General features: G+C 38.0%; 1 protein-coding gene across 5 annotated transcripts; it reads left to right on the forward strand.

The window, feature by feature from the left end:
• Positions 1 to 11,170: 11,170 nt before the first annotated feature.
• LOC137723551 (NAC domain-containing protein 7) lies at positions 11,171 to 16,323 on the forward strand. Of its 5 annotated transcripts, none has more exons than XM_088692440.1 (4): positions 11,171 to 11,895; positions 14,324 to 14,516; positions 14,611 to 14,885; positions 15,302 to 16,323. In XM_088692440.1, the coding sequence occupies exons 2-4, from the start codon at positions 14,354 to 14,356 to the stop codon at positions 15,980 to 15,982; spliced, it is 1,119 nt and encodes a 372-aa protein (XP_088548566.1). In that variant the 5' UTR covers positions 11,171 to 11,895; positions 14,324 to 14,353; the 3' UTR covers positions 15,983 to 16,323. The 5 variants fall into 5 exon arrangements, with proteins under 5 accessions (XP_088548566.1, XP_088548567.1, XP_068318850.1 ...); XM_088692441.1 differs by having other exon boundaries at positions 14,345 to 14,516; XM_068462749.2 differs by having other exon boundaries at positions 11,179 to 11,895; positions 14,611 to 14,889; positions 15,306 to 16,323.
• Positions 16,324 to 25,133: the final 8,810 nt, after the last annotated feature.

Consider the following 25,133-nt stretch of genomic DNA (forward strand, 5'->3'; position numbering starts at 1 on the left):
GGCTCAAGTTCAATTGTCAACCTGCGAAGAACTCGTTTGCCTACTAGGAATGCACCACACGCACCGCATCCCTAACATAGACGAGCCAAACACATGGAAGAGCAACCTAGACCAGCAAGTCATAGCTGGGGGTAGTCGAGAGCTTCGCTACCCCCAACAAAGGCAAATTCAAGAAGAAGTATAGAGACTCTTGACCAAGCGATTGCACAATTTCCAACTCAACGAGGTCACCAACGAGGCATTAGGTTGGAACATGACCAACATAAGCAGGTCACCCTTCACAGTCGAGATAGAGCAGGCAGAGCCTCCATGGGAGTTCAACATGCCACATTTCACATCTTTCAAAGGAGATGAAGACCCGGAGAATCACTTAAAGCACTACTGAAGCGCAATGATCCTCTATCGAAACAATGACGATTTCATGTGCAAGATATTCGCCACCACTATACAAAGCTTGGCGCAAGATTGGTTCTATACCCTGCCACCACAATCCATCCAGAGTTTTGACGAACTTTCTTTGGTTTTCACCAAAGAATACTCATTCTATCACTCGATCAAAAAGAAGTCTGACCATTTGTTCAACGTCAAGAAAAACCCAAAGGAGTCGCTTCGTGACTATGTGAAAAGGTTCAAAGCAGAGAAGGCAAGGACAGTCAGACGCAACAACTTGATAGCTAGAACAGCCTTCCAAAAAGAACTTCCAGCAGACTACCTGCTATTTGGAAAATTGATCGTAAAGGAAGATCTAACTTTGGCAGACTCTTTCGCTATTTGGGCGATAGTTGTTGCAACTTGGAAGCTTAAGTTTTACCTTCAAACGCACGCAGTCATCCTCATGATGCACTATTTCTATCAATCCAGACGCGGGACAATAAAGGCGTAGACCTTGGCGGATGCAAATTTTTTTGACGAATGCAACAACTCAGCCCAAAAGACACGTCAAGGGCAGACGAACACTGGAAGGACACACTTGGAAGCAAGTTTTGTCCTCGTCGCCCCAAAAGATTCTATATAGGAGCAACATGAATTGGCAGTTGAGCACTACCTTCTACTACGTGTCACACGGCCCCAGCCGACCTTTACTCTATAATTCAACTCTAGAGTGGCCCAATACCAACAGTTGAGCATCTCCTGCTGTGTGTAGCATGGCCCCAGCTCCACGGCTCCTTACCATGCATTCACAATGCAACAGATTGGCCCAACGACACCCTGGAGGTAGCCGAGCATACCCTAGCCGTGCCTGCTCCACCCGATGGAGACTTATGGCATTTGTATATTAACGGCACACCCAACTACAAAGGTTTGAGAGCAGGTGTAGTCCTTATCACTCTAGACGGTTTGATGCCTGAGTAGATAATCACTTTAGGCTGCAAAACATCCAACAACGAAGCAGAGTATGAGACCCTACTAGCAGGCCTCCGAATGGCAAAAAACTTGGCGGTCAAAAAGGTCGCAATTCATTCTAATTCCCAGCTAATCACTAGTCAGACTACTTGAGGGGTTTCAAACTTACACCCTCACTCAAGTTCCACAAGCAGACAACGTTCACGTGGATGCACTAGCCGACCTCGGCTCCGCCCTCGACCACCAACTCAAATGCTCTATTCCGGTGGAGTATCTAGATGAGCCAAGCATAGAGGCAAAGCAAACAGCCGAGGTGTCATAGGTTAGTACAACTCCAAACTGACAAGATTCCATTGTAGACTACCTGGTCAATGGCACATTCCCCATGGAAAGATTGGTGTCTAGGAAGCTTTAAATCAAGGCAGGACGCTACTAAATGTGGAACAGCATTCTCATCCGAAAATCCTACACTGGACCACATCGCCGCTGCCTAACGCCTCCTGATGACTTGAAGGTTATAAGCTCAATCCATGAAGGTGTTTGTGGAAATCACTTTGGAGGTCTATCCTTAGCACAGAAGGCTTTTAATGCAGGCTACTGTTAGCCTACCATGTACCGAGGTGCGAGGTGCTAAGGAGTTAGCACAAAAGTACGACTGCTGCCAATGCTACAAACCGATACCAGCACTGCCTGCCAGTGATCTACACCTACAGATGAATCCTTGGTTATTCATGTAGTAGGTAATCGACCTGGTGGGACCTATGCCTCCTGCTACTGGAGGCAAAGGCATGATGATCGTGGCAACCGACTACTTCACTAAATGGGTAGAAGCAGAGCCCAAGACGACCAGAACTCAGACGGACATAAATCACTTCATATAGAGGAACATCATTTATCGATTTGGCATCCCTCAGTCCAACATCACCGACAATGGCCCGCAATTTGTGGGCAAAGATGTGGCGAAGTTCTTCCAAAAGTATAGCATCAAGCAACACATGTCCACGTCGAGATATCCTTAAGGCAATAAGCACATCGAAACATCCAACAAGACGATCCTCGACTGCCTCAAGAAATCCCTCACCATCAAGAAGGGATAATGGCCAAACGAACTCCTTGGATGTTTATGGGCATATCGCACCACCAAAAGACGAGCAACGGGTGAGACTCTTTTCTCTTTGGCATTTGGCTCAGAAGCAATCATTCATCCCAATGTTATCAAGCCAAGTATCATCGTTCTACTACCAAGCATTGAGCAAAACAGTAAGAAGATGACCGCAAACTTAGATCTGGCAGAGGAAAAGCCATAGAGATGACTCCAAAAAGATAGATCCCATCTGGGAAGGTCCGTACATGATCAGCAGAATAGGCGGCAAAAATAATTACACCCTAGCCACCATGAAACGACAAAAAGATCGAAAAGTAATGGAGCGTCTACAATCTAAGGAAATACCATGTGTGACCTCCCACTACATCAAAGCCCGAAGACTTAAGCAGCTCGACGGACACCACCTCACAAACAGAAAACTATCCAGTTGTTATGCAGTTCCTACCTCTCGTTTGTTTCACTCGTTTTTCAATAAGGAATTCAGAAGTAATCACAACTTGGCTCAGCTGCATACTTACAACAACTGATTACTCATGCACTTCAAAAGAAAACGGCACCCTTCTTAGGGACTCATCGCAGGAATTGTGCCCCCCCCCCCGAGGAACCAACCATGCTTTCCAGTGTGAGAGGGTAAACCAATTCCTCGACACCCACATGGGTCAACTCTCCATAACGGGAGGATAAACTCTACACTCCGAATATCCAAACGTGGATGAGCCTGGCTGCCCTAGTATAGCTAAATGCACGATGGCTTGCGCTAGGATTCCTAGAAGTAGCCACAATGGTCTTTTTCAAGGCTTAGCTAATTGAAGGATTTTGGGTCTCTTGGCCTAATCCACGGGAAACTAGGCCCTAGAGACAGAGGGGGCACATTACGTAGTACGCCCTGCAGACAGCTACCCTGGAACCCTAAAGCTATTACGGAGTGTACTAAGGTAGCCTATGGTTTTCGGAAGACTGCCTACGGTTTACCCTTCGAGCAGTAAAAGCACGTTAGACTTATACAATGGCACATTCTTGTGAAAGGTTAAACAAGCTAGCGTGCATATACGAAGCTTTATCCACTGCTGACATGCTACATAGTGGATAAGCTTTACCTCTGCCAAGCGCAGAACAATTTATACCAAGTCCTAAAGTGTTGTGATACTTGCTACGCAACCTACAAAATTGGAAAAAGCCAAGGTTAACAGCCTAATGGTTACGTGGACTTGTCTGCTTCTATAAGTAAGGCATTCAGCTGCCAACCCTATGGCTAACAACTTTACAAAGTTTACACCAAAACCTACGGCTGCATAGGCTACGCGGGCTTATCTGCTTAAAAAAATGTAGCACGGATGCCACTGGTAAGCGAAGATGAAGAAAAGCGAATGAAGCATGTTTATAAACAACTAGCAAAGGCCGAAGGAGTTCAAGCAAAACAAGAGCTACAAGGAAAAACAGAGAAAATCCTAAAGGCTACAGCTACAAGGAAAAACAAAGAAAATCTTAAAGGTTACCTAGAAGACTACACTTTAGCAGCTTGGACATCCTACGACTACTCGGTCGCCACACCTTCAGCAGCCGCAACGCTCTTAGCAGCAACATCATCCAGTGCTTCACCCCCGGCTACCCTAGCCTGGGCATCAACTTGTCCAACTACTTCACCAATGGAAACCTCAAAAGTAAAAGCAAGCAAGTCTTCTGGAGAAATAGAGAAGGCCTCGAAACCTCGAGCCCATTATTCTCACCCTTTAGCTGCTCATTCTCCTCGAGCAGACCAACATGGGCGCGCTGCAGCTCATCTACTTCCTTCTTCAAACTTTTGTTGATCTTCAGTACACCTTGAAGTTCCAACATTTAGGGTTCAAGCCTATTGACGATTCTCTTGAAGTGGATCACTTTATTATAAGCAGCAATTACCACTTCATCCTTTGCATAAGCAGCGAAATGAAGCTCAGAAACTGCAAACTAAAGATCTTGAATCTGAGGTATGTAACATCCAATCTCATTCTCTGTATTTTCATATTTAACTTGGATCACGTCAAGCCTAATCTTTAAGTCAACGATCTTTTGGCGAGCGGTCTCAAGCTACAGAGAAGTGAGGGCAGAAGTATTAGACCCCTTCAAAGCAACGAGCTCATAATCCAACCTCTTGATCTCCTCAGTCAAGGAATAAGCTTCAGCTGCCATAGTCTTCACCACCTCCTTGGCAGCCTTGCTATATCTGCATCATAGCAAGTAGAGTAATCATTCTATATTGGGTCATATGCTTCTCAAAGGAACTTGGGCAAACAAACCTTTCTAACGACATCAACAAACTTGACACAAGCATCCATGTCTTCAAGTAGATCTGGTTTCAAGAGAACACATATCTCAGCAACCTCCCTAGAAGCAGGCTCAGTGGATTTCTCACAGCTGTCCATGGGAACAATCTCCTATTTCCCAGCAGGCAAATCAATTTCAACAACAAAGAAAGTGGGCATTGGGGCACTTTAGCAGCAGAGTCCACTTTAATACTCTTCATAATAGCAAGTTTCTCCAAAGGTGAACCAGACTTAGCTCCTAATGGACGTCTTGGTACAGACTTCGGCACTGGGCGCATGCTAAGACCTTTACGCTGAGCAATCCTATCAGCAATCGTACAAGCCATTCTCAATATGGTAGACGCCACATGCTCAGATTTAGCAGCCTCATTTTTCTTCCCATTGGAAGAAGTCATGTCAATCACGGGCCTCTCGACAACAGGCAAACCCTCACAAACAGTAAAGGAAATTTTCAGTTTTCTCAACCGGAATCTCTTGAGCAGATGGGGAAGATCTCTTCTTTCCACCTTCATTCATAATAGGCTCCACAACAGTATTCAGACAAGCTAATGCATATGCCTTGATCCTCTTTACCTTCTATCTTGGGAGCACCCTACATTTCTCTAAGCAAAGAGAACTAACCAGCCAACGCCATTCACGGTACTCAACAGGGGAGCTCAACCTATATTAGCGTTTCCCTTATTTTTTTTCTCTTAAACAGTAGGCATAATGCCTGCATGCCTAGAATTCTAGCAGCCCATGAAGCCCACGACCTTCTTATTTTTCTCAATCGCTAGCCTGGCCTGCGTTAGGTCTAAGAGCCCAAAGGACATGAGCTATGCAGCTCGCCTAGCATTGTGCCCCAACGCCTCAATTCGCGGCTCTAGCCGCACAAGTTGCCCTTGGCTATTGCCAAGCCATGTAGCCCAAGCAGTGGTACCTGCCACAACACCTCATCGGCCTATGCCGAGCCAATTCCTGGCCCTTGCCAGCTGACTTGCCACACTACCCCGACAGCTGCCCCGGGACAGCACTATCCAAGAAAAAGACGAGAAAAATTAAATTTTTCTTACCTCGATGTGGCGCGGGAAGATGAAGCAAGCAACGAAAGACGATCCTTTGCATGGGCAGGATGTAGAAGACTGCTAAATGAGGGGGAACAAATATCTTCTAAGCTTTCTCTCTCTTGTAGGGTAGAATAAATTGCTCTCCAAAGTTGATTTCATAATCCACTTAAGGTGGACTTAAATAGGCTTTGAGAGAAATTTATTTCCCTTTCCTAGAAGGATCTAATTTCCAATTAAAGAGTGAATCAACATCAAAATAGGAAACAATCCAAAGTTTCCAAAAGCAAGAAAATCTCTACACCCGTTGCCCTTTTCTGCGAGCAGCCAACAGGTGTGGGGGCATTTGTGGAGCCAAAAATAATCACAAGACGACTCATGGATTTTTGGGTAAAAGAGGATAAAAATACCCTTGAGGCATACCGGGATTCCTACACAAGAGCAACGGGCAATCATCACTCAACCAAGTCAAAAGTGCCCAAAATATGTAACAATTCAAAACCTATTTCATCCATCCTCATCCAATCTTCTCCACAAGGTAAACTCCCAAATCTTCCATTTTTTATTATATTGATTAGCTAATCAATTAGGTAATTATTCTATTAATTAGCTAATTGATTAGGTAATTATTCCATAACTCCCAATTTAACATAAATCAAGAACCTAGCCCACAAAGGGAGCTAGGTGGTCAATCCTCTCTCATCCAAAGAGGCCGGCCACTCTCCTATTTAAACCCCATCATTCTCCTCAAAGTTCACTTCCAATTCTCTTGCAAAAATACTACAAAATTCTCTAAACACTTTTCCCTCAACATTCTAACTTTGGCATCGAAGGTTCTTCGGCCAAAGCGCCCCCCCTGGCACCAATCATCGTGGGCGCGTGAGGCTTTTGGCCTTCACCTTAAATGTGATTTGTTTTGTAGGTGCAATTTTGTCCAATATCAAGGAGGAAGAAATTTGCATCCACAAAAATCATTGTGATGATTTTAAAGTTAAACTACTAAAAAGGCTTATTATTGTTTACTATTCTATAATAAGCACTGTTCTAAAAAGTGGGCTAGGCGGTTCTGTTAAAAAAATATATACATATCGTTGTTTCACATCATCACCTAAAAGAGGAGGGGTTCACATATTATTGAAGAGAGAGAGAGCGAGAGAATATGAGGGAAGAGAGAGTGATGCAGAATTAGAATAACAGATCTGCAATTGCAGGGATAAACAAGAAATTGACCTGGATAGTTGGGATTTCTTCAACCAAGCATGCAATTTTCTTCGATGCGCTTGAGGTTTTGGGAAATTTTACAAGGGAAAAAGAAGACAGACGAAGTAGGCAAATTTTACAAAGGAATAAGAAGATGGGCGGAGGAATCGAAGGCGAGGAAGAGGAAACGGAAAAGATAAAGGCCTTCATGTTTTCCAATGCGTCAATAACCCATCCCCTCTCTTTGACTGGTGTCCACTACTTTGCACTATTAATTACCCAACTTCAGTTTCCAATTAATTACCCACTACCAACTTATAATTAATAAAATAAAATAAAAATAGTTACCCTCTCCACTAGTAAATATGTTGTATACGGGTAATGTTAAGAGAGACTAAATCTTATCCATGGATTTTATACAAGTATAATTTTTTGTAAATGTTAATATGCATTTATTTAAAAGATATACAAGAAATTTATCTAAATCCGCCTAGGCGCTTGGCTAGACCCCGCCTAGCTACCTAGCCACCTAGGCGTTAGACGCTAGCCTGCTGCCCAACTAGCGCCTAACGTTTTTTAGAACCTTGATAATAAGTTTTAAAAAGACATTTAAGTTTTATTTATTTATTTATTTTTATTACGAGAGTTTCTTAATATCATTACTAAGATAAATTTTACTTGATGTGTTATCCAAAATTCAAATCAACTAGTTTAATATTTGTATAGGCAAAAAGATAGATTTTTAATTTTAGAGTCAATGACCAAACAAAGTTTTTTACACTCTCTCATATAGTCATACTCATAAGTGTTTTATCCTCTTAAAAGTTTGATTAAAACATTATAAAACACATCGAAAAATAAAAATATCAAAGTAATTTAAAAATACCAAACACGTTAAAAGTTATAATAATTAATTTACAAGTGCAAAAAATGTGAAAAAATTAATATGCAAACGCTCGTGATCGTATCCTCTACGCTTTGAGATGGGGACATCATCATTTGAATTTTTAAAACCTTACAAACCCTCGTGAATAGTATTTTAGGGGGTTCAAAATAAAAAAAAATTAATAATAATTAATGTACTAGTGTGAAAAATGTGAAAGAATATATAAACGCTCGTGATTGCATCCTCCATACGTAACAATGGTTACATCGTTGTTTACATTTTTAAAACCCTTTAAACCCTCATGAATAGTGGTTTTTTTTATTTTTTATTTTATTTTATTTTATATTTGAGTCAACTCTAAACCCTTTAAACCCTTTACAACTTTCGTGAAGGAGTCAACTCTAAAATTCGACACCATAATCGATAAACCCTTAGATTTGTATTTAACCGTCGATTCTCGTATGTTTACACTTTATTCTTCTTATCGAATTTCAAATTTTCTTTTTGGGAACATCATCTTTTAGTGGATGTAGAAAAATGAACGATCGAATCATTGATATCATGTTCCAATATTTACGGTGAACTGAAACATAAGTTGATATTATATAGTTTTTAGAGACTTTATAAATTTCGAGCAATCTTTTCACTAACGGTAAAACTCTGGATGTTATATGTAAACATCAACGGTCAAATTTCAACTATAGTTTATTTTATTATAATGGTGACTTTCGAAGCTGAGTCTTTTCACGAAAGTTGTTAAGCTTGTCATTACAAGCGTTTATATATATATTTTTTAAAAATTTCACACTTCTACATTAATTAATATTTATGTGATACTTGAAAGACAAATGTGCTTGAGAGCTGTTATTAGCACTCCAAAAATCTTATTGTACAATCCTTATAAGTGTATTTTTCTTTCTAATTATAGAAAGTTTGGAGTGCCAAATGAGGTTTTTAAAGTGCTAATAACAATTCCCATGTGTTTTTATGTTTTGAAGAAATTTTTATGTGACAATGTGAAATGTATATACTAATTTAGTATTATGTTTTTCATTTGATTATTTATTGATGTAAAATATATTTTCTTTAACAGGTAACGAGTCGAGTCATATTATCCGTTAATATTAACGTATTGAATTAGGGTCAAATGATATTACTTATTTATTTTAAAGAGTGTTGCACTAAACGACACGATTTATCAAAATATCAGATATGACATAAAAATGACACTAACATAGGAAACACAACACGAATATCAAGGCTCAACCTAATGATCGTGCAGCTAGCCCATGCCGGACCATCAGCCGCCACGAACTGAATCCAGGAAATCATTCCGTTCGTTGGGGCCCACCTTCCACTACCACCGGCACAGAAACACACAAACACATCCAAGCTGAATCAACTCTAACGCTGCCACCTCGCTCGTTATTCATCGGCGCGGCATGATTGGAGCCGGTTTTTTTAATTTGATTTAATATTCCTCATTTATGGAGAGGTGTCGCCATCGTAATCTCTAGGGTCGGTCCGTCTGTAGGGCCCAGTTTATGAGGGTAGAGAAATAAAATATACTAGAAAGTAGAACAATTGCGGACCAGCCAACCAGAGCCCGCGTGCAGTTGCTGGTGAATGTATGATATTGATAATAGGAAAGGGATAAGATATCGCACATCATTTTTTACTTCTTGCTGTTTTTTTTTAGTTTTTAGCTGTCAGATCAGATGAATTAAGAAGATCAACGGACATAAATTAAGAAGAAATGTATGAGAAGTAAAAAGAGATGTGTAGATAGCACATCCCATACGAAAATATTTTATTGGTTTTGTATTAATTCTTTTTCCGGACCTTAAAAAAGTTTCTTTCTAGAACTGTTGTATTAATAAATTGTACTCTTTGGATGAAATTTTTTATTTATTCTTTTGTAACGGGATGCCCTGGGTTTTGCTTGTTTTGAGGATTTGGAATGCGGGTCTCTGGGGTTTTGGAGATGGTTGCTGAGGAACGTGTTAAACACTGTTGTCAGTGAGAAAAAAAAATATATTGACAAATTAAACTGTAAATTGGAGAAATATTGTGAATATCTCTGTAAGTATGGAGAATATCTATGTAAGAATGCTAGGCAATTTTAGAGAGATTATCTATTTGAACGATATTTTGTAAACACTATGATGTGGTAGTTGATTATTAGTCTTTCTTTAATCATTTAAAGAAAAAATTCAAACCATCAATCGGACGGTCTACAAAATATGGTCTAAAAATATAGTTTCATTAAAATAATGGCATACTTCTAATACATTGTTGCCACATATTCGACAAGTGCATCTCTCATCTAATACATGTTTGCCATGTGGTGCCTTTGATTACATGAGAGTTTCTCTTCGAAATTGCGTTCAAGTAATAAATAATTCATGAACTTGAATTTTGTTATAATATATTGAGGTAATTCTTATAAGTAAAATATTTATCATGCGTACATGTTCAGAAACCTTTAATTTCAGTTAGTAATTGGATCGATTTTAAGTCGTTTGACAAGCATGCATGTTCTAATAATGATATATATATATATATATATATACTTTTCTCTTTCTGATTAAATCCGACTAACAAAAGCTTAATTTGATAACGGAGAATGTAATCACATATCACATATGGGATGAATGATACTTTTAATTTTATTAATTTTTTTTTCACAAACCCAACAGAACAGGCACACATTTGGATTGATAAGCTAAATTTCTTAATATATGATGAGATAATTAAGGCTAAAATGTGTGTGTATACAGTATAATTTTTCTCACTTAGAAGTTAGGAAAAGTTTATCACTTTTTTAATAAGGGTTATGAGACAAATAGTAATCATCTAGAAAGCGATAAACTTTCGTATCATGATTAAACAGGACGTGCATATCAAGGGGTGTTACATTTTGGCGGGAGAATGTTCACCACAGCCTCGTCCTCAGGCATGGAGAGGGTAAGAGGGGTCACCACCAAAAATATCCTTCCACTAATTACAAATATCTCCACATATATATTTATATCATCAATCATCGTCATCGTACAGTATTACCAATAGTCAATTAATTTCTGTAAGACACTATTAATTAAACCCTTTTGTTATTTTGCCCTTCAAGGTACAAGGTTAAGACATCATCCAATCCGCACCGTCCAATCTTCTTTCGCTCTCACATAGATAGGATCGACAACCTCAAAGAAGTTCAACTTTAATTTCTCTTCTGGTCTCCATCACTGGTGGGTGGCAAGCTCTCTGGAGGTTACCCCCCTTCCCTCTCTCTCTCTCTCTCTCTCTCTCTCTCTCTCTCTCTCTCTAAATATTCATTGATTGATTTCATTCACTTTCTTGAGCCATTTGAGCGCCTCCCCTTTTTTTCGGGCAAAGCTTTTGCAGCAATCAAGCCATCCACCCATCCCATACAGACACACTCTGAAAGGATAAGGGGGGAAAGAAAGAGAGAGAGAGAGAGAGAGAGAGAGAGAGAGAATGTACTTGAGGAGAGGGATATATAATATTAGGGCATGTGTTTTGTTAATATATATTTTGTTCGTTTGTTTTGCTTTGCTTCTTATTTAACTCCACTTCTTCTCTGAATTTCCATTCCTGGCTACCCTCCACCTTTCCCTTTCCCTTTCATCTCCCTATTTTCCCTTCCTCGGGATCTGATCTCTCTCTCTCTCTCTCTCTCTGGGACTAGTACAAACAATTTTTTGAAGGGGGGAGATTAGTAAGTTCAATTCCCGGGGATTTGCTTTGTTAATTTCTTGTTTGTTTGTTGACTGCCGTTCCTTTCTTTCTGTGCTTCTTTTTTTTGTGTCTGCTAGTGGTATTTTTCTTTCACTAACAAAAGTTAAAAAAGAGTGACGAAAAATAGCCCCTGCTTCTTCTTGTCTTGTCCCCTTCTCTCTAAAGCTGATTGGTGATTGGATACAAGGTTTATGGTTCATCAACCAGATCTGTATGCAGCAATTTTAACTTCCATAGGGTGTTGTCAAGATTACCAAGGTTGTCACCTCTTCATCTCACCTCCTCATTTTTCTTCACCATCATCTTCTTCTTCTTTTGTTTCTCTTTTGGGTTTGATTTATTTTATTTGTTGTAATGGTTTCGATTCATCGTACGGTCACTGCTCGTGAATGTATTGAAATGATCCTGAATTCTTTGGTATTAAAGCAAATGAAATATTAGCTTGGCTTAGTCAAATATTGGGCAAACTTAAGTTCGTTCAAAATATATATGGTATATGTCTATAGTTCAAAATAGGTGCGATCATGTTTCTCTATTATGGAATGGCATAAATCGATCTGGTTTTTTTTTCCAGTTTTTGTGGTGTGTGCGCTTCATTTTTTTATATATAGCTGATATATAATTTGGCAAAATATTATCACATGTGGAAAAACACTAGTCTCCTTTGATTAGTAATTACCTTTCAATTTTGGGTTTACCCGAGTGATCAAAATGTCTTCTTCTTTATCAACTTGATGGAGTTTTCATGTCTTTTTACCACATGGATCTATACTCTCCAGAACATGTCATTACCATATGGTTACATGAAAAACAAAATCATTAAGACGAGTCCTACATGTATAATCATTTTGTTTCTGGTTATCTGATAACTTGCATTGGCTTCTTTTTGTTATCGTTTTTTATTACCACAAAAATGTGTTACATGGATTATAGTTTGAATATATATCTTCCAATTCTCACAAGGAGCTATTTTGTGCATAATTAATACACATCTCTCATATATGTGTGTGCGCGCGCGCGCGCGCTTGGGTGTTCCTTTTTATTTGTCCTTTTTTATTTTAGTTAATCCTTTTTATGAGCTGACCCGATTGAACAAAAAAATGATAGTTTCTTGTGGTGTAGACAAAACATTTTGTGTTTGTTTAACTTAAAATATGATTATACCTTTCGTTCCCATCTTCTTAGTTTAAGTACTTGAATCTAAAGTCAACATTTTGTCATACATTTTTTTTTCTTGGCAAATTTTGTGGCCATATTTTTCAGTCTCACAAACATCAATCCTTATGTTATAAACTTAAAGTGAAAGATGCCTCAGGAGTGGTCACCATGCTTGATACAAGAGAAACCCTTTTCTTTTCTGTTTCTTCTATATTAAACAATATTCGATTTATACATAGGTTAAAAGTTTTCACATCCCTAATGTTAGTATATAATTACACATTTATACAAGATTAAAAAGCTAATACCTTGAACGAATGTTACTATTGTACATACGTAGTTCCAGTCCAACTGCTGCACGTCGGTCATCTTGTTTAAATTCTTCTTGCCTGCCAATGTCAAACTCCTGCTTTCTATAGTTGTCACCTTTAGTTTGATGGACATATATGCATTTTGTATAATCGGTAAAATGAAAGATAGAACCACAGATTAATTAATAGTAAATCAATTGTTAATGGAAATATTTTGGGCTATGAAATTCGTACTCCTCTATAATTAATTCGCCAACTGATTTCCCATAATCTCCCATAGGCTCATTCTTGGAAAGTTTGGGTTTTTTCAATAAGTTCTAGAAAGAATTTTAAAAAATATCTGCTCAGGAGGGGAGATTTTATAGGATGATTTTCTCTAATTTGGTAAGTTTTAGATTTCTTTTTTATTTTCCTTTTTTTTTGTCAGAATTCTTAGCCCCTAGGGTTCTTCTCTAGCTTAAGAGATATATATATATATATATATATATATATATATATATTATTTTTTTGTCTATTTTCTAGGTTTATATACACATATATATGCTATATGTTTTAGCCTTTCGATCGACATAACATTTTCTTAATCATTGAAACATAGTGTTTTCTCCGTTTTTTGTTTTCTGTGGAACCATCTATAGATAATAGAAGGCTTCTTCATGGAATACTCCATTGTAAGAATCAACAAGGTATACTGAAAGTAGTTGCGGTTCTCAGGTTCCTACCCTTCATGCCCGCTACGGGATGCTGTTTTGTTTTTCTTGGATGATATGGTGCATATGTTATTTGAAAAAAAATAAAAAAAATAAAAAAAAAAACTTTGCAGCTGCATATGTCCTCATGTATTTACAGTTATACTAAAATATTGTTCTGTAACTAAACAATTTGGTACGTTATTTTTTTGCGCTACATGTATTTGTGTAATATTATTCTTTTTATAAACAACATCCAAATTACTCGTCGTGCACGAGAATATTAATCATATATTATCTCTGTGTGTGTGTGTTTTTCTCTATTGATATGAACTTACTGCATTAGACGGTTAGATATGTTAACCACATTCTTAAAGTCAGTAAAAGTACAGTCTTCTCTCACCTTCGCACATAATCCTCTCACAACCAGGAGAAAGAATTTGTAATATACCTTAATCATATTGCTTATTATTTGTTCATTTTTTTTTTATTGGCCTGAATGTGTTCATATTTGAAATTATAATGCAGGTTTTTCATTATTATCCGCAGGTGAAGAATATGGATACACTTTCATCACATGTACCCCCAGGCTTTCGATTCCGTCCCACAGATGAAGAACTTGTTGATTATTATCTCAGAAAGAAGATTGCTTTGAAACCGATTGATTTTGATGTCATCAGAGAAGTTGATCTTTATAAGATTGAGCCGTGGGATCTTGAAGGTACTTACTAATTAATTCATGGTTTGGTTATAATAAGCAAGCTCATCCGATTATCTGCTGATCATGTTCACCATTATAATGTTGAATTGGACAGACTTGTGCAAGATAGGAAGTGGTGATCAGAATGAATGGTACTTCTTTAGCCACAAAGATAAGAAGTACCCTACTGGAAGTCGTACAAATAGGGCAACGAAAGCCGGGTTTTGGAAAGCTACAGGAAGAGATAAGGCTATTTATAGAGGAGAAAAATTCCTCGTTGGGATGAGAAAAACCTTAGTCTTTTACAAAGGCCGTGCTCCAAATGGACAGAAGTCAGATTGGATCATGCATGAATATCGACTAGAAACTAATGAAAATGGAACTCCTCAGGCAAGTATATACTAATTTTTGTTTTTTCGTTTTAAGCTATGAGCTTATTACATGTTACATGCTGAGCATTAGTTCCACATCAATTGTGCTAATTGCCTATATATATATATTGACGCTCTCCACCGATAAAACTTTTGTTTTTATTGGTATAGAACATGGTATCAAAGCTAAGCGTATCGATTACTACTAGGTTACTGACATTAATATTTCAAGCTTTTGCATATTCTTTCCATGCATATCTAGAATTTAAGCAAGACAATCAAGTATTGGTTTGTTGCCGCCCATACCATGTACGCGCTGTACTTTTTTGACCGAACACAAAATTGATGAATTTGTGCGCCTCCACAATAGGTATGTTTCTATACCTTAAAAGTGAAATTTCTAACATCAAATATTGTTATGATTGTACCGTGCAGGAAGAAGGATGGGTTGTGTGTAGGGCGTTCAAGAAAAAGTTGGCAGCCGTGAGCAGAATGGGAGATTACGAGTCACCAGATTGCTATGATCAAGTCTCATTCCTGCCACAACTTGATAACCCTCCAAGGACATCAATGTCCCGCACTTATGCATCACAAAATGAGCAGCAGCTACACTATTCACAATGCAAGCAAGAGTTTGATTTGCTGTATAACATGCCACATCATCATCATGACTCTTTTTTCCAGCTCCCTCAATTGGAAAGCCCCAAAGTTCCTCATCAGTCAGCTACCCTATATGGTAATTGTGTTATGCAGTCTTCCACACTCACACAAGAGGAGCAATTTGCGCAATACATCTCCCAGCAAAATCTGTTCAAATCATCGTCGTCGCCATCAGTACATGCGCTTGACAACAACAATGATTATCTGCAAGCTGTTGATCAAGTGAAGGATTGGCGAGCCCTTGACAAGTATGTTGCGTCACAGCTCAGCCATGACCAGCAAGATGCTTCCAAGGAAGTAACAAATTACTCTCATGCAGAGGAAATATTTCATGTGGCTGAACACATTAATATGCTTGCCAATGACGCTTCCAGAAGGCCAGACAATAATAATAACATTGAACAGGACTATGCCTCAACATCAACCTCTACTTTCCAAATTGATCTCTGGAAATGATCAAGAACATGAATATTACAGTAACTATTAGCCAATACATAATACTAATTAATCGTAGGAGGTACAGCACTTTAAAGGGATCGATATTTGAGTATTATTAATCCAGTTGCTGTACATAAGAAAACACAATTATGGTATTATTTTTACCTATTCGACTTTAAATTTGTGACTTTTTGTGTTGATGAATATATACTAGGGCAACTAGGTGGACCAATTATATGATTAATTACAAAATAACTTAGTCAAGACTACTATATACGTAGTACGGGACTGCAATATTTGTTGAATGTATTTTGCCTTATTTCACGTGACTAATTCAAAGGGTACTTTAGTGAGTAAAATTCCTTTATTATTGTATACTCAATCTGATATATTGTACATAAAGTTGCAGCATGTGTTAATTGTGATCATGAGTATATATATATGCAGCTAGCATGACTGTATGTGTTGAAGTTGAATGTGTACCACTTTACAGTGAAGGTACGAAACATTGTTTAGTGCATGATACCAATTTACAGGTTGTTATGCAATTTTTTACTGTTTCATACTAGATGACTTAATTATTTGTGACATTTATTGATTGGAAATGCTTCTCGAATTGTATTTTAGCAAGGCCGGTTGGAAGCTGTTGTATATTTTGTGCAATTAAAAGAGAAAATAAAAGGATGACCATAACCAGAAGCTAGCTGTCCGGCGAGTTCTGTGTGTTGATTTAGTACTTGTCATGCACGCCATGTGGAAGGGAGGTGGTGAAAAAGCAGAGTGATTTGGGACGTCATATGCACAGCAGCTGAAAGATCTTTCACAGCCCTCTCAGCAGCACAAGTCAGCAGCTATAGATTTAGACCACGCATGATTGATGGATTTAATTTGGTACTATAGTCTGTTAGGCTATATATGTTAAATGAGTCAATACTTTGTACACTTTTAAATCAGGATGTATCGTTAATATATAAGCAAACGATTTTACAATTTGAGTTACATTTCACAGGAGATGTATCAATGAGAACCTAAATAATTAAAGGTTCAGATTATATAATATATAAAGAGTAGGCCTAAACAATCGTTTAGCACAATATTGTTACTAACTGGTTATCACTTATTTAAAGGGACTGAGAGGCTTTGTATTGAAAGCCTTCTAGTGAGCCGTTTTATTCTTCCATTTGGTAGGTCGAATAAGAAAGTCTTGAAGAGAAATCTTTTTGGATCTTTCACTATATGTATTGGTATCGTAGTCGTACGCACTAACCTTTCCTGGCGAACTACTCTTACAATCCCCAATGGCTCTCCCTTCTCAATGCTATGGTTTTGGAATAGATAATAAAAACTGCGCGCATTTGTGGTTTCCTTTCTGGTTGTAGTACACATTTGGAAGAGTTGCAGTTACTAGACAGTATAGAAGATGGTGCCATTGGTGCTATGCAAGACGATATATATGCAACAGTCAATTGATCTTTGGCGGCAAACCTCCAAGGAAATACTGATACATATAGAAGAAAAGTAAAGCTACACATAAAAAGTATTACAAATATGTTGCAGTGACTAATAAGGTTATAATTAGAATTTGCATGTCATGCATAACGAAAGGAAATTTTCTACTTGGCATACCTTGCAAAAAGATGACTCGATCGATCGAGCAGCAGAAGCTGTTCTTGAACAAGTGTGGTTCCCGCAGTACTAGAAAAGTTTCAAACATGCATGCAGCAGAACTGTGCTTATAAATTTAGGTATGGATAATCTCCCGCCTCAGCTTCCCAGCCAGCCAGCAGCAGGTTGAGCAACAAGTCTTGCAGATGTAGATTTGACGGACCGGCTCTGTTCATTTCAAATTTTGCCCGGTGTGGGACGTGAGGGGTGTAAATTCCACGGAATAATGAGTGATAGATTGGGACATAGTAACAAGAATGAATATATATGTAGATATAAAAGTATATATGGTTGCTATATGGAATATATATTGACCTAGCTAACTAACTGATCTTCTCTTACTTGAGTTGAAGTCAAGCATGGAGCTCCCTTTTAAGCAATTAATTTTTTTTCGCAGGGACAACATCATTGGGCGTGCTCTCATGGATTTATAGTTAGAGAGGGAGAGAGAGAGAGAGAGAGAGAGAGAGAGAGAGAGAGAGAGAGAGAGAATGAGAATGCTTGGGAAATGGACTCCTCAGAGAAGAAAAAGAAAAGCACAGGAAGTGAGTGCTTGTTTCTGACCAAGGTGGACGTTCTGAGTTCTCATACCTTTTTTTGTTGCGTCACTTAAGGTAAAAGAAACAGACTAAAAAAAGGCATGTATCATTGTATTATATATCGGCTGGCCTGCATATATATATATATATATATGAGAGAGAGAGAGAGAGAGAGAGAGAGAGAGAGAGAGTTTGGTTTCAACCTCACCTGTATGCCCCTGGAAAATCCATATGCATGCAGTGTGTATCGTTGAATAATTAGGGTTTATTAAGAATGTTGTTTGTAGACTAAAATAAACATCATTATCTTTTTTATTTGGTCAACAAAACAAACATAATTCACTACGTCAATTGTGAAGCAACGGCATGCGAAGTAGCATCATTGATCAAGTGCCTCCTGAGACGTTTGCTAATTATTGATTCTGCCATTGCAACAAACTAAACATAAGTCACAAATTAGCTCCACAGTTCCCTGAGTCCGGACCTGCCTTTTACTACTTATTGATTCTTCCCTTTGAAATATTTCTACATCAGAATCTCGTATGTGGTGCCCGGACGATGGGATATACTGAAATATTGATTCACTACACCCTCTTCTTTTTCATGCGCATTTTTCCTCCATTCAGTAAAAAACTGAAATCTAAATGGTCAAGAAACAAACCCTAGGGTACTTTACATGTAGATTGTCTTGAGCTTGCACTATGTCGTACGCGCACCTGTTGAGAATATGAATCATACATAAGAAAAAGAAGGTACTTTGCATGTACTTACTACCTAGTTAGGCTATTGGAAAATCCTTCGGCAGCTCCTTCATATTGAGTACGTTACTTGTATATAATAAGTGACATTAGGCTAGCTTGTAGTCCATTTTTGTTTTCATTTAGTGATGTCATTCTTTGTCACTGCTGATTGCAGCCTGTGGCATTTAGGTGGAATATGTCTACAGAAATGTCTTAGTTCGTTGTCGTTCGTAGCTTGATAATAGATACACTCTTTAATTTGTTTAGCCAAACTGGCTATAAGGATTTGTTTGCAACTATATCCTTCGCCCTATATGTTAAACAAAGTAGAGTTATTAAATATTAAAAAAAGCCCAGATATAACTTTTATCTTTCTGTGGATTGCTATTGGTAAAAATTACACATACAAATAATTGGAATGCGTACGTACGTGTACATTTATATCATAATATATATATATATATATATATATATGTACCCTACTATATATTCATAGTAGAAATACAAAACAATTATACCTTTTGATCGAGGCTAGGTTTGTAGCTCCGTGCGACACACATGGGCAAAGAGGATGAGTTGATAGGAGAGGAAACATCTGCTGATTGGAATAAGTCATGCTAGGACATGGAGGCCAACCAAAAAGGAGTGCAAATTGATGGATGTTTCGATAGCACTCTAGTCTCTGCTTTCTGATTTTGGTGGTACAATGTGTTGATGCAAGTTTGTCCACTTGACGAAAGAGAAAAGTAAAGGGCAAGCAACTAATGAATTGGTTTCTTTAGCTGATGTGGTTTCAAACTTGACTTGTAGGAATACGAATATATATACAGGCTCTTCCCCACCACTTTCTTTTTTATTTGGTGTGTTCTATGCTTTTGTGACACTCCTCAACTTGCAAAAGGTACCTCATGCATCTGGCTACTTAATTTGCCTCTTATTATATAAATTATGCGTGGCTACTCTTTATAACTACATTTTTATTTTTAATTTATACTCAAAGCGATGGAGAGATTTCATTAATAAGAACTTAACTAGTACAATAAGTCTCTTGTTATAAGTTATGCATGTCTACTCTTTATATCTATTTTTTTATTTTTTTTTAATGCTTGATTTTTTATACTCAAAGCGAGAGAGAGATTTTATTAATAAGAATTTAACCGGTACAATATGGTACCAAATAAGTATAATTTGTCTAATGATCAATTTCTTGATGCGGAAAGGATATTACATAACAAATAATCAGGGCAAACCCCCCACACGGCCACCACAACAACTAGAGGCAACAGTACAAATTCACATGAAGATGAAAGCCATGACACGCTAACAACCAATGCCCACACAAAGCCAATCTCTAAAATAGCAAGGCCACATCAACCCCTTGAAGTGAGCACAACTACTCGTCGAAGAGATACCCACAAAGCGGACAACACAAAACATTAATGCCTTGTTTACTTCGTAATCAGTTTGAGAGGAATTGAATTGAGGAGGAATTGGAACGGAGTGGAATCAGAATCAAATTCCTGTTAAATTAAAATTGTCTAAAATCGGAGTATGAATGCTATTGATTCATATAAACTATTTACAAACACACATAAATTCGGAATAAAATCAATATGATTACTAAAATATCCTTATTTTAACTAATCTTTTTATATGCTAATTATTTTTAGTAAAACTTTTATTATTATTTTTATTTGTGGCTACAAAACAAATAAACAAAGCCATGCGCCTAAGGAGTGGGAGGGGGTTGGCCAATGGAACTCCGATGCTTAAATCAGTTTCTCTGAAAAGAAAGAGTTTAGGGCTTTGTTACATAGTAAAAGCTTACCAAAATTTGATGGAGAAATAAGGTATTTATAGAGCTAGGGTTGGCCATGGAGGAGATAGATCTCGATCCATGTGTCGTCAGCTAGATGGCCAAGGTATGTTATCCGTATGATGGAGTGGGAAAGAATCATCTCAAATATATTATTGAATAAACAATATCTTGGAATTATCTTGTGGAATCCTTGATTCGGTTTGATTGTGAATACTTGCTTGATTGAATTCAATTAGGAAAACATAAAAATAGGATTTGTTTATTAATCCTATGTTTAATTCCTTTAACTTTTCTCCTTGCCATGGTCATGAGAGCTTGGAGAAGTCATAGTCAACAGCTCAAGTCTTCTTAAGGAGTGAACTGCGTGTGGAACAAATGTGAGCTTTACCAATTTAATGCGGCATTCTCGTCGCTTCTATGTAAAAGTTCAATGTCATTTTGTGTATTATTTTTGCTTTTTGTTCCTTAATGCCCTCACACCTACTGTGTTGCACGCAAGAGATACATGAGGTGTGGAAGTCCAAGTTTAGTAAGTTTGCCAAAAATGGGTTTTTCGATTCCATTGAATTTTGAGCTGTGACTTGTAGTAAAAGTATTTTGGAGGATAGAGTTCAACTGCCTAAAGAATTTACTAATTCTACCTTAAGTTAATTAACCTAGAGAGCAATGTTCTTCCAAACAAAAAAAGAAAGAGAGAAAGTGGAAGGATATTGTTCCCCCTCCCCCAATTTTCTTCTTTTCTTGCCATGTGAAGAGTCAGTCGTCGACTTCGTTGGTCAGATATTAAACCGTCTAAGATAATGAGACAAGTTATGCTCCCAAACCCTTGTAGTTGGAGGAATTCTCCTGCAAATTAAGTTGGTGTGTCTTTATGCTTGTTTGCCTCCAGTGTGTCATCGGTTGAGTTGCTGTATTCGTTGGAAATAGAGTAAACCATGCTATGAAGTCTGCTAGTGCCTAGCCTTTATCGTCGCACGTCTAGATTTTGTAAGACTGATCTTAATGGATACTGCCTTATGATGATAACTTTATGTGCCTGAAAGTATCATTTGAGTTTTAGAGTTGCAACAATAAGCGCAAAAAGTACCTTTTCGATTTTCAGGTATCTAGTTTTTGCTTCGATCAAGAAGAGCTTTTGAAATGTAGAATACAGGTAGTCAGGCCCCCACTGTTTCCCATATTCAGCCAAGTATATGAACTGGTCTAGGACTTCATATTCAGGATCTCTCAAATCAACTTAGGTTGTGATTCGATTCCTCGCTGGGGTGACAAGGTAACCTCTGAATTTGCCTGAGGAAACTTCAATGTGCATTTAGTGGGCTGAGCTTTATCTTGTACTCTTGAAGGATGTTGAATGTCTCTGCCAAGTTACTGATGTAGTTTGACCGCTATTTGCCTTTCTTCATGATATCGTCAACATAGACTTCCATGGTTACTCTAATTTGCTTCTTGAACATCATGTTTACTAATCATTTGTAAGTTGTTCATGCATTCTTGAGGTCAAAAAGCATGACTTTTTGGCAGCATGTGCCTTGCTCAATCACGAACGCAGCCTTTCCCTTGTTAGACTCGTACACTACAATTTGGCTATAGTCTGAGTATACGTCTAAGAAGCTAAGTAGCTGATTTTTGGGTGTTGAGTCTGCTAGTAAATCAATTTGAGATACCGTGTATAAGTTTCTATGGGACGTGTTGTTAAGGTTGCTCCCGAATTTTTCTTTTTTCTTCTTCACCAGCATAACATTGGCCAGCCATGTTGAGTGCACCAACTCCTCGATAAATCTGGCCTCCAGTGGTTTGTATATTTCACCTCAATGATCTCTACTTGCTTGGGAGTAAAGTGTAGCTCTTTTGGATCACATGTTTGATAGTGAGGTCGATATACAGCTTGTGGTAAGCTAGCTCGGGATCATTGTTGGGCGAATAAAAAAAGGTGACCATGCAAATATGTCACTATTTTCCTTAGCTGGGTGGGAACAAGAACAATGTACTCAATGTCTCATTTTGGCTTTTAGTCTACCTCGTTTTCCGATAAATTGACTAGATTTGATTTTTTTATCCACCTGCTGTAATTGTTATTGGGTTGAGGTTGAATTGTCCTTCTGCACCTCAACTACTATGACTAAGGCAAAAGACTTCTTCTTCAACTCCTTGAGGACTTGCACGGTGCAGCGTGTGTTGAAGAAAATTAAATGTGTTGTTGTTGTCCACTATTACTTTGTTGACCATGGTACGGCCCAGTTGGACAGAGATCACCAGGTTATCATTGTGGGGAAAGTCCACTCCTCTAGAGTCATGCTCTATGAAGTCAATGATTGGTTCTGCTACTGCGTTAAAAGCTTGAACCTGGAAAACTAATTTTGTCTACTAGATCTTCCTCTTCTTAGAACTGATGGTGGCTCCCAAGTGCTTAAATTTGGCGACGATGTTATTGATTTAGATTACTTTAGCAGGGGTTTGGCATTAGCTTTTGTATCTCATATGGACTATTTTGATGGCTTGTTAAGGTACTTGTCACACTTACCTCATTCGCTAGCCTTTCGAGGTACTCATTCCATTTGAAGCAACTGTTTGTTGCATAGCCTAGACCACGGTGGAATGTGCAGTACATCATGGGATCTAGCTTATAGGCATTTTTCTTTGAAGGTGGCAACAACTTGAGTCATGGTCCGTCTTTGAAGTCATGGAGGATTCGGTGGATGATAAGAGCATATTTATGCGACTTTGTTAGCCTATTTCCTTGTATTTAGTGAGTTAGTTTCTATTTATTATAGTGTTTTAAGCTATTTTCGTGTGTTTGTACGTTCAAATGGCAAAGTTGGCAAGAAATGGCATTTTGGAGCAGTTTTGGGCTTGGAATGGATAGCACATGCATGAAGTAAGGCGGATGGATGTTTTTTAAGATAAAAAAAGGCTAGGAATGTGTTTAACATCTGGAAGAATTAATTCAAGACTTGGAAGATAAGGAATCAGCTATAAAGAAGGAAACATTATCCAAACAACCTTATCTTAACTTATCATATCCTAATCTTTTCCTACCTTAATTCCAGCTGCAAAGGGGACTCCTTTTCACATTAAATCACCTAAATATCAGGTTCTAGAAGCCTTATCCTCAGTCCTAAAGTCTCTACCGCACCACCCTTTCTAGAAACCTAGAAATCTGCCGTGTATCCTATTCCCTTTCCTCCTAGGATTGTGCTATCCTTCTCCTTTACAAATTATGCCGTGCAATTTATATAGGGAACTTGATAAGAATAATTTGATTGCGTCGCTGAGTCCAATTCAATGAAATTAGGAAAATCTAATAGTTAATTTGTGCAGTTCGCAGTTAACTTGGGGCATTGTCATTCATGGTTTATTGGAATAATAATTAGAAATCAATTTGTATGCATATGTGTCATGTGTGGAGAATGACCCTCTAGCTAGCCTTTCACACTTTAATTCACCCGAATTTTGTATTAACTTAATTTGTTTCCTGCAATCTACTTATTTTTAGTTAAATTCGTCAAAACAACCCCCCCCCCCAATTTAGTATTTTGAGTCTTTTTAGTTTAATTCTTGTCCAAACTTGTCTTTAGTTCTTATTTTGAGTTAATTTAACTTAGTTTAGTGTTATTGGAGTCAATTTAGCTTGTTTTGAGTTGTTTGAGTTTAGTTTTCTGTTTTTTAGTCTAATTAGTGTAGATTAGCATCCCTCCTAATCCTCGGCCTAGAACGATCCCTACTTTCACATACTACAACTATCAAAAAGAGGGTTTAATTTGTGTGTTAGTTTATATCACATCAGTGGATCGAGACTAAGAACTTGATGATGCCTGAGGCATTGAGCCTCTTTTGACCTAGGAAGCGTTTATGCACTTATTTCCTGGCCTGCTTTTGTTTACCTTCTTCTGAGTTGACTTCGAGTCTCTTCGAGGTTGCTTAAGTGCTTTCTGGGCTCACTTGGCTTCATCACAGAGTGTGTACTTTTCTGCCAAAGCATAAGAGTTTGCTAGGGTCAAATCTTTGCCCACGATCAATTATCCAACCAAGGTGTGCTACGCTGTAAGTCCCTTCCTGAATGTTGTTTTAGCCATCACATCTGACGATCGTTGAAGTTCTTGATTGACTATGGCAGCAGGATGTAGAACTAGCCTTGTGTTTCACCTTGCAAGGTTGTGGCAAAAATCTTGCACATAAGTGCATCGTTTTTCTAGTAGATGATCAAGGTGCTACAGTAGCGCTTGAGATAATTTTTCATATCTTTATTTCCTTTGAAGAAGGTGAAATAAGGCATGTTGAACTTGCTAGGTAGGTCCGTCTACTCGATCTCGTCTGTGAAAGACGTCCAGTGATGCGAGAATTATACGCACACAAATTAAACCCTATTTGTGACAATTGTAGTAATGATGTAAGTAGGGATCGTT

The sequence above is a fragment of the Pyrus communis genome, chromosome 4 (genome assembly GCF_041283825.1).
Source record: "Pyrus communis isolate YQ-2024b chromosome 4, ASM4128382v1, whole genome shotgun sequence".
NCBI classification, from domain to species: domain Eukaryota; kingdom Viridiplantae; phylum Streptophyta; class Magnoliopsida; order Rosales; family Rosaceae; genus Pyrus; species Pyrus communis.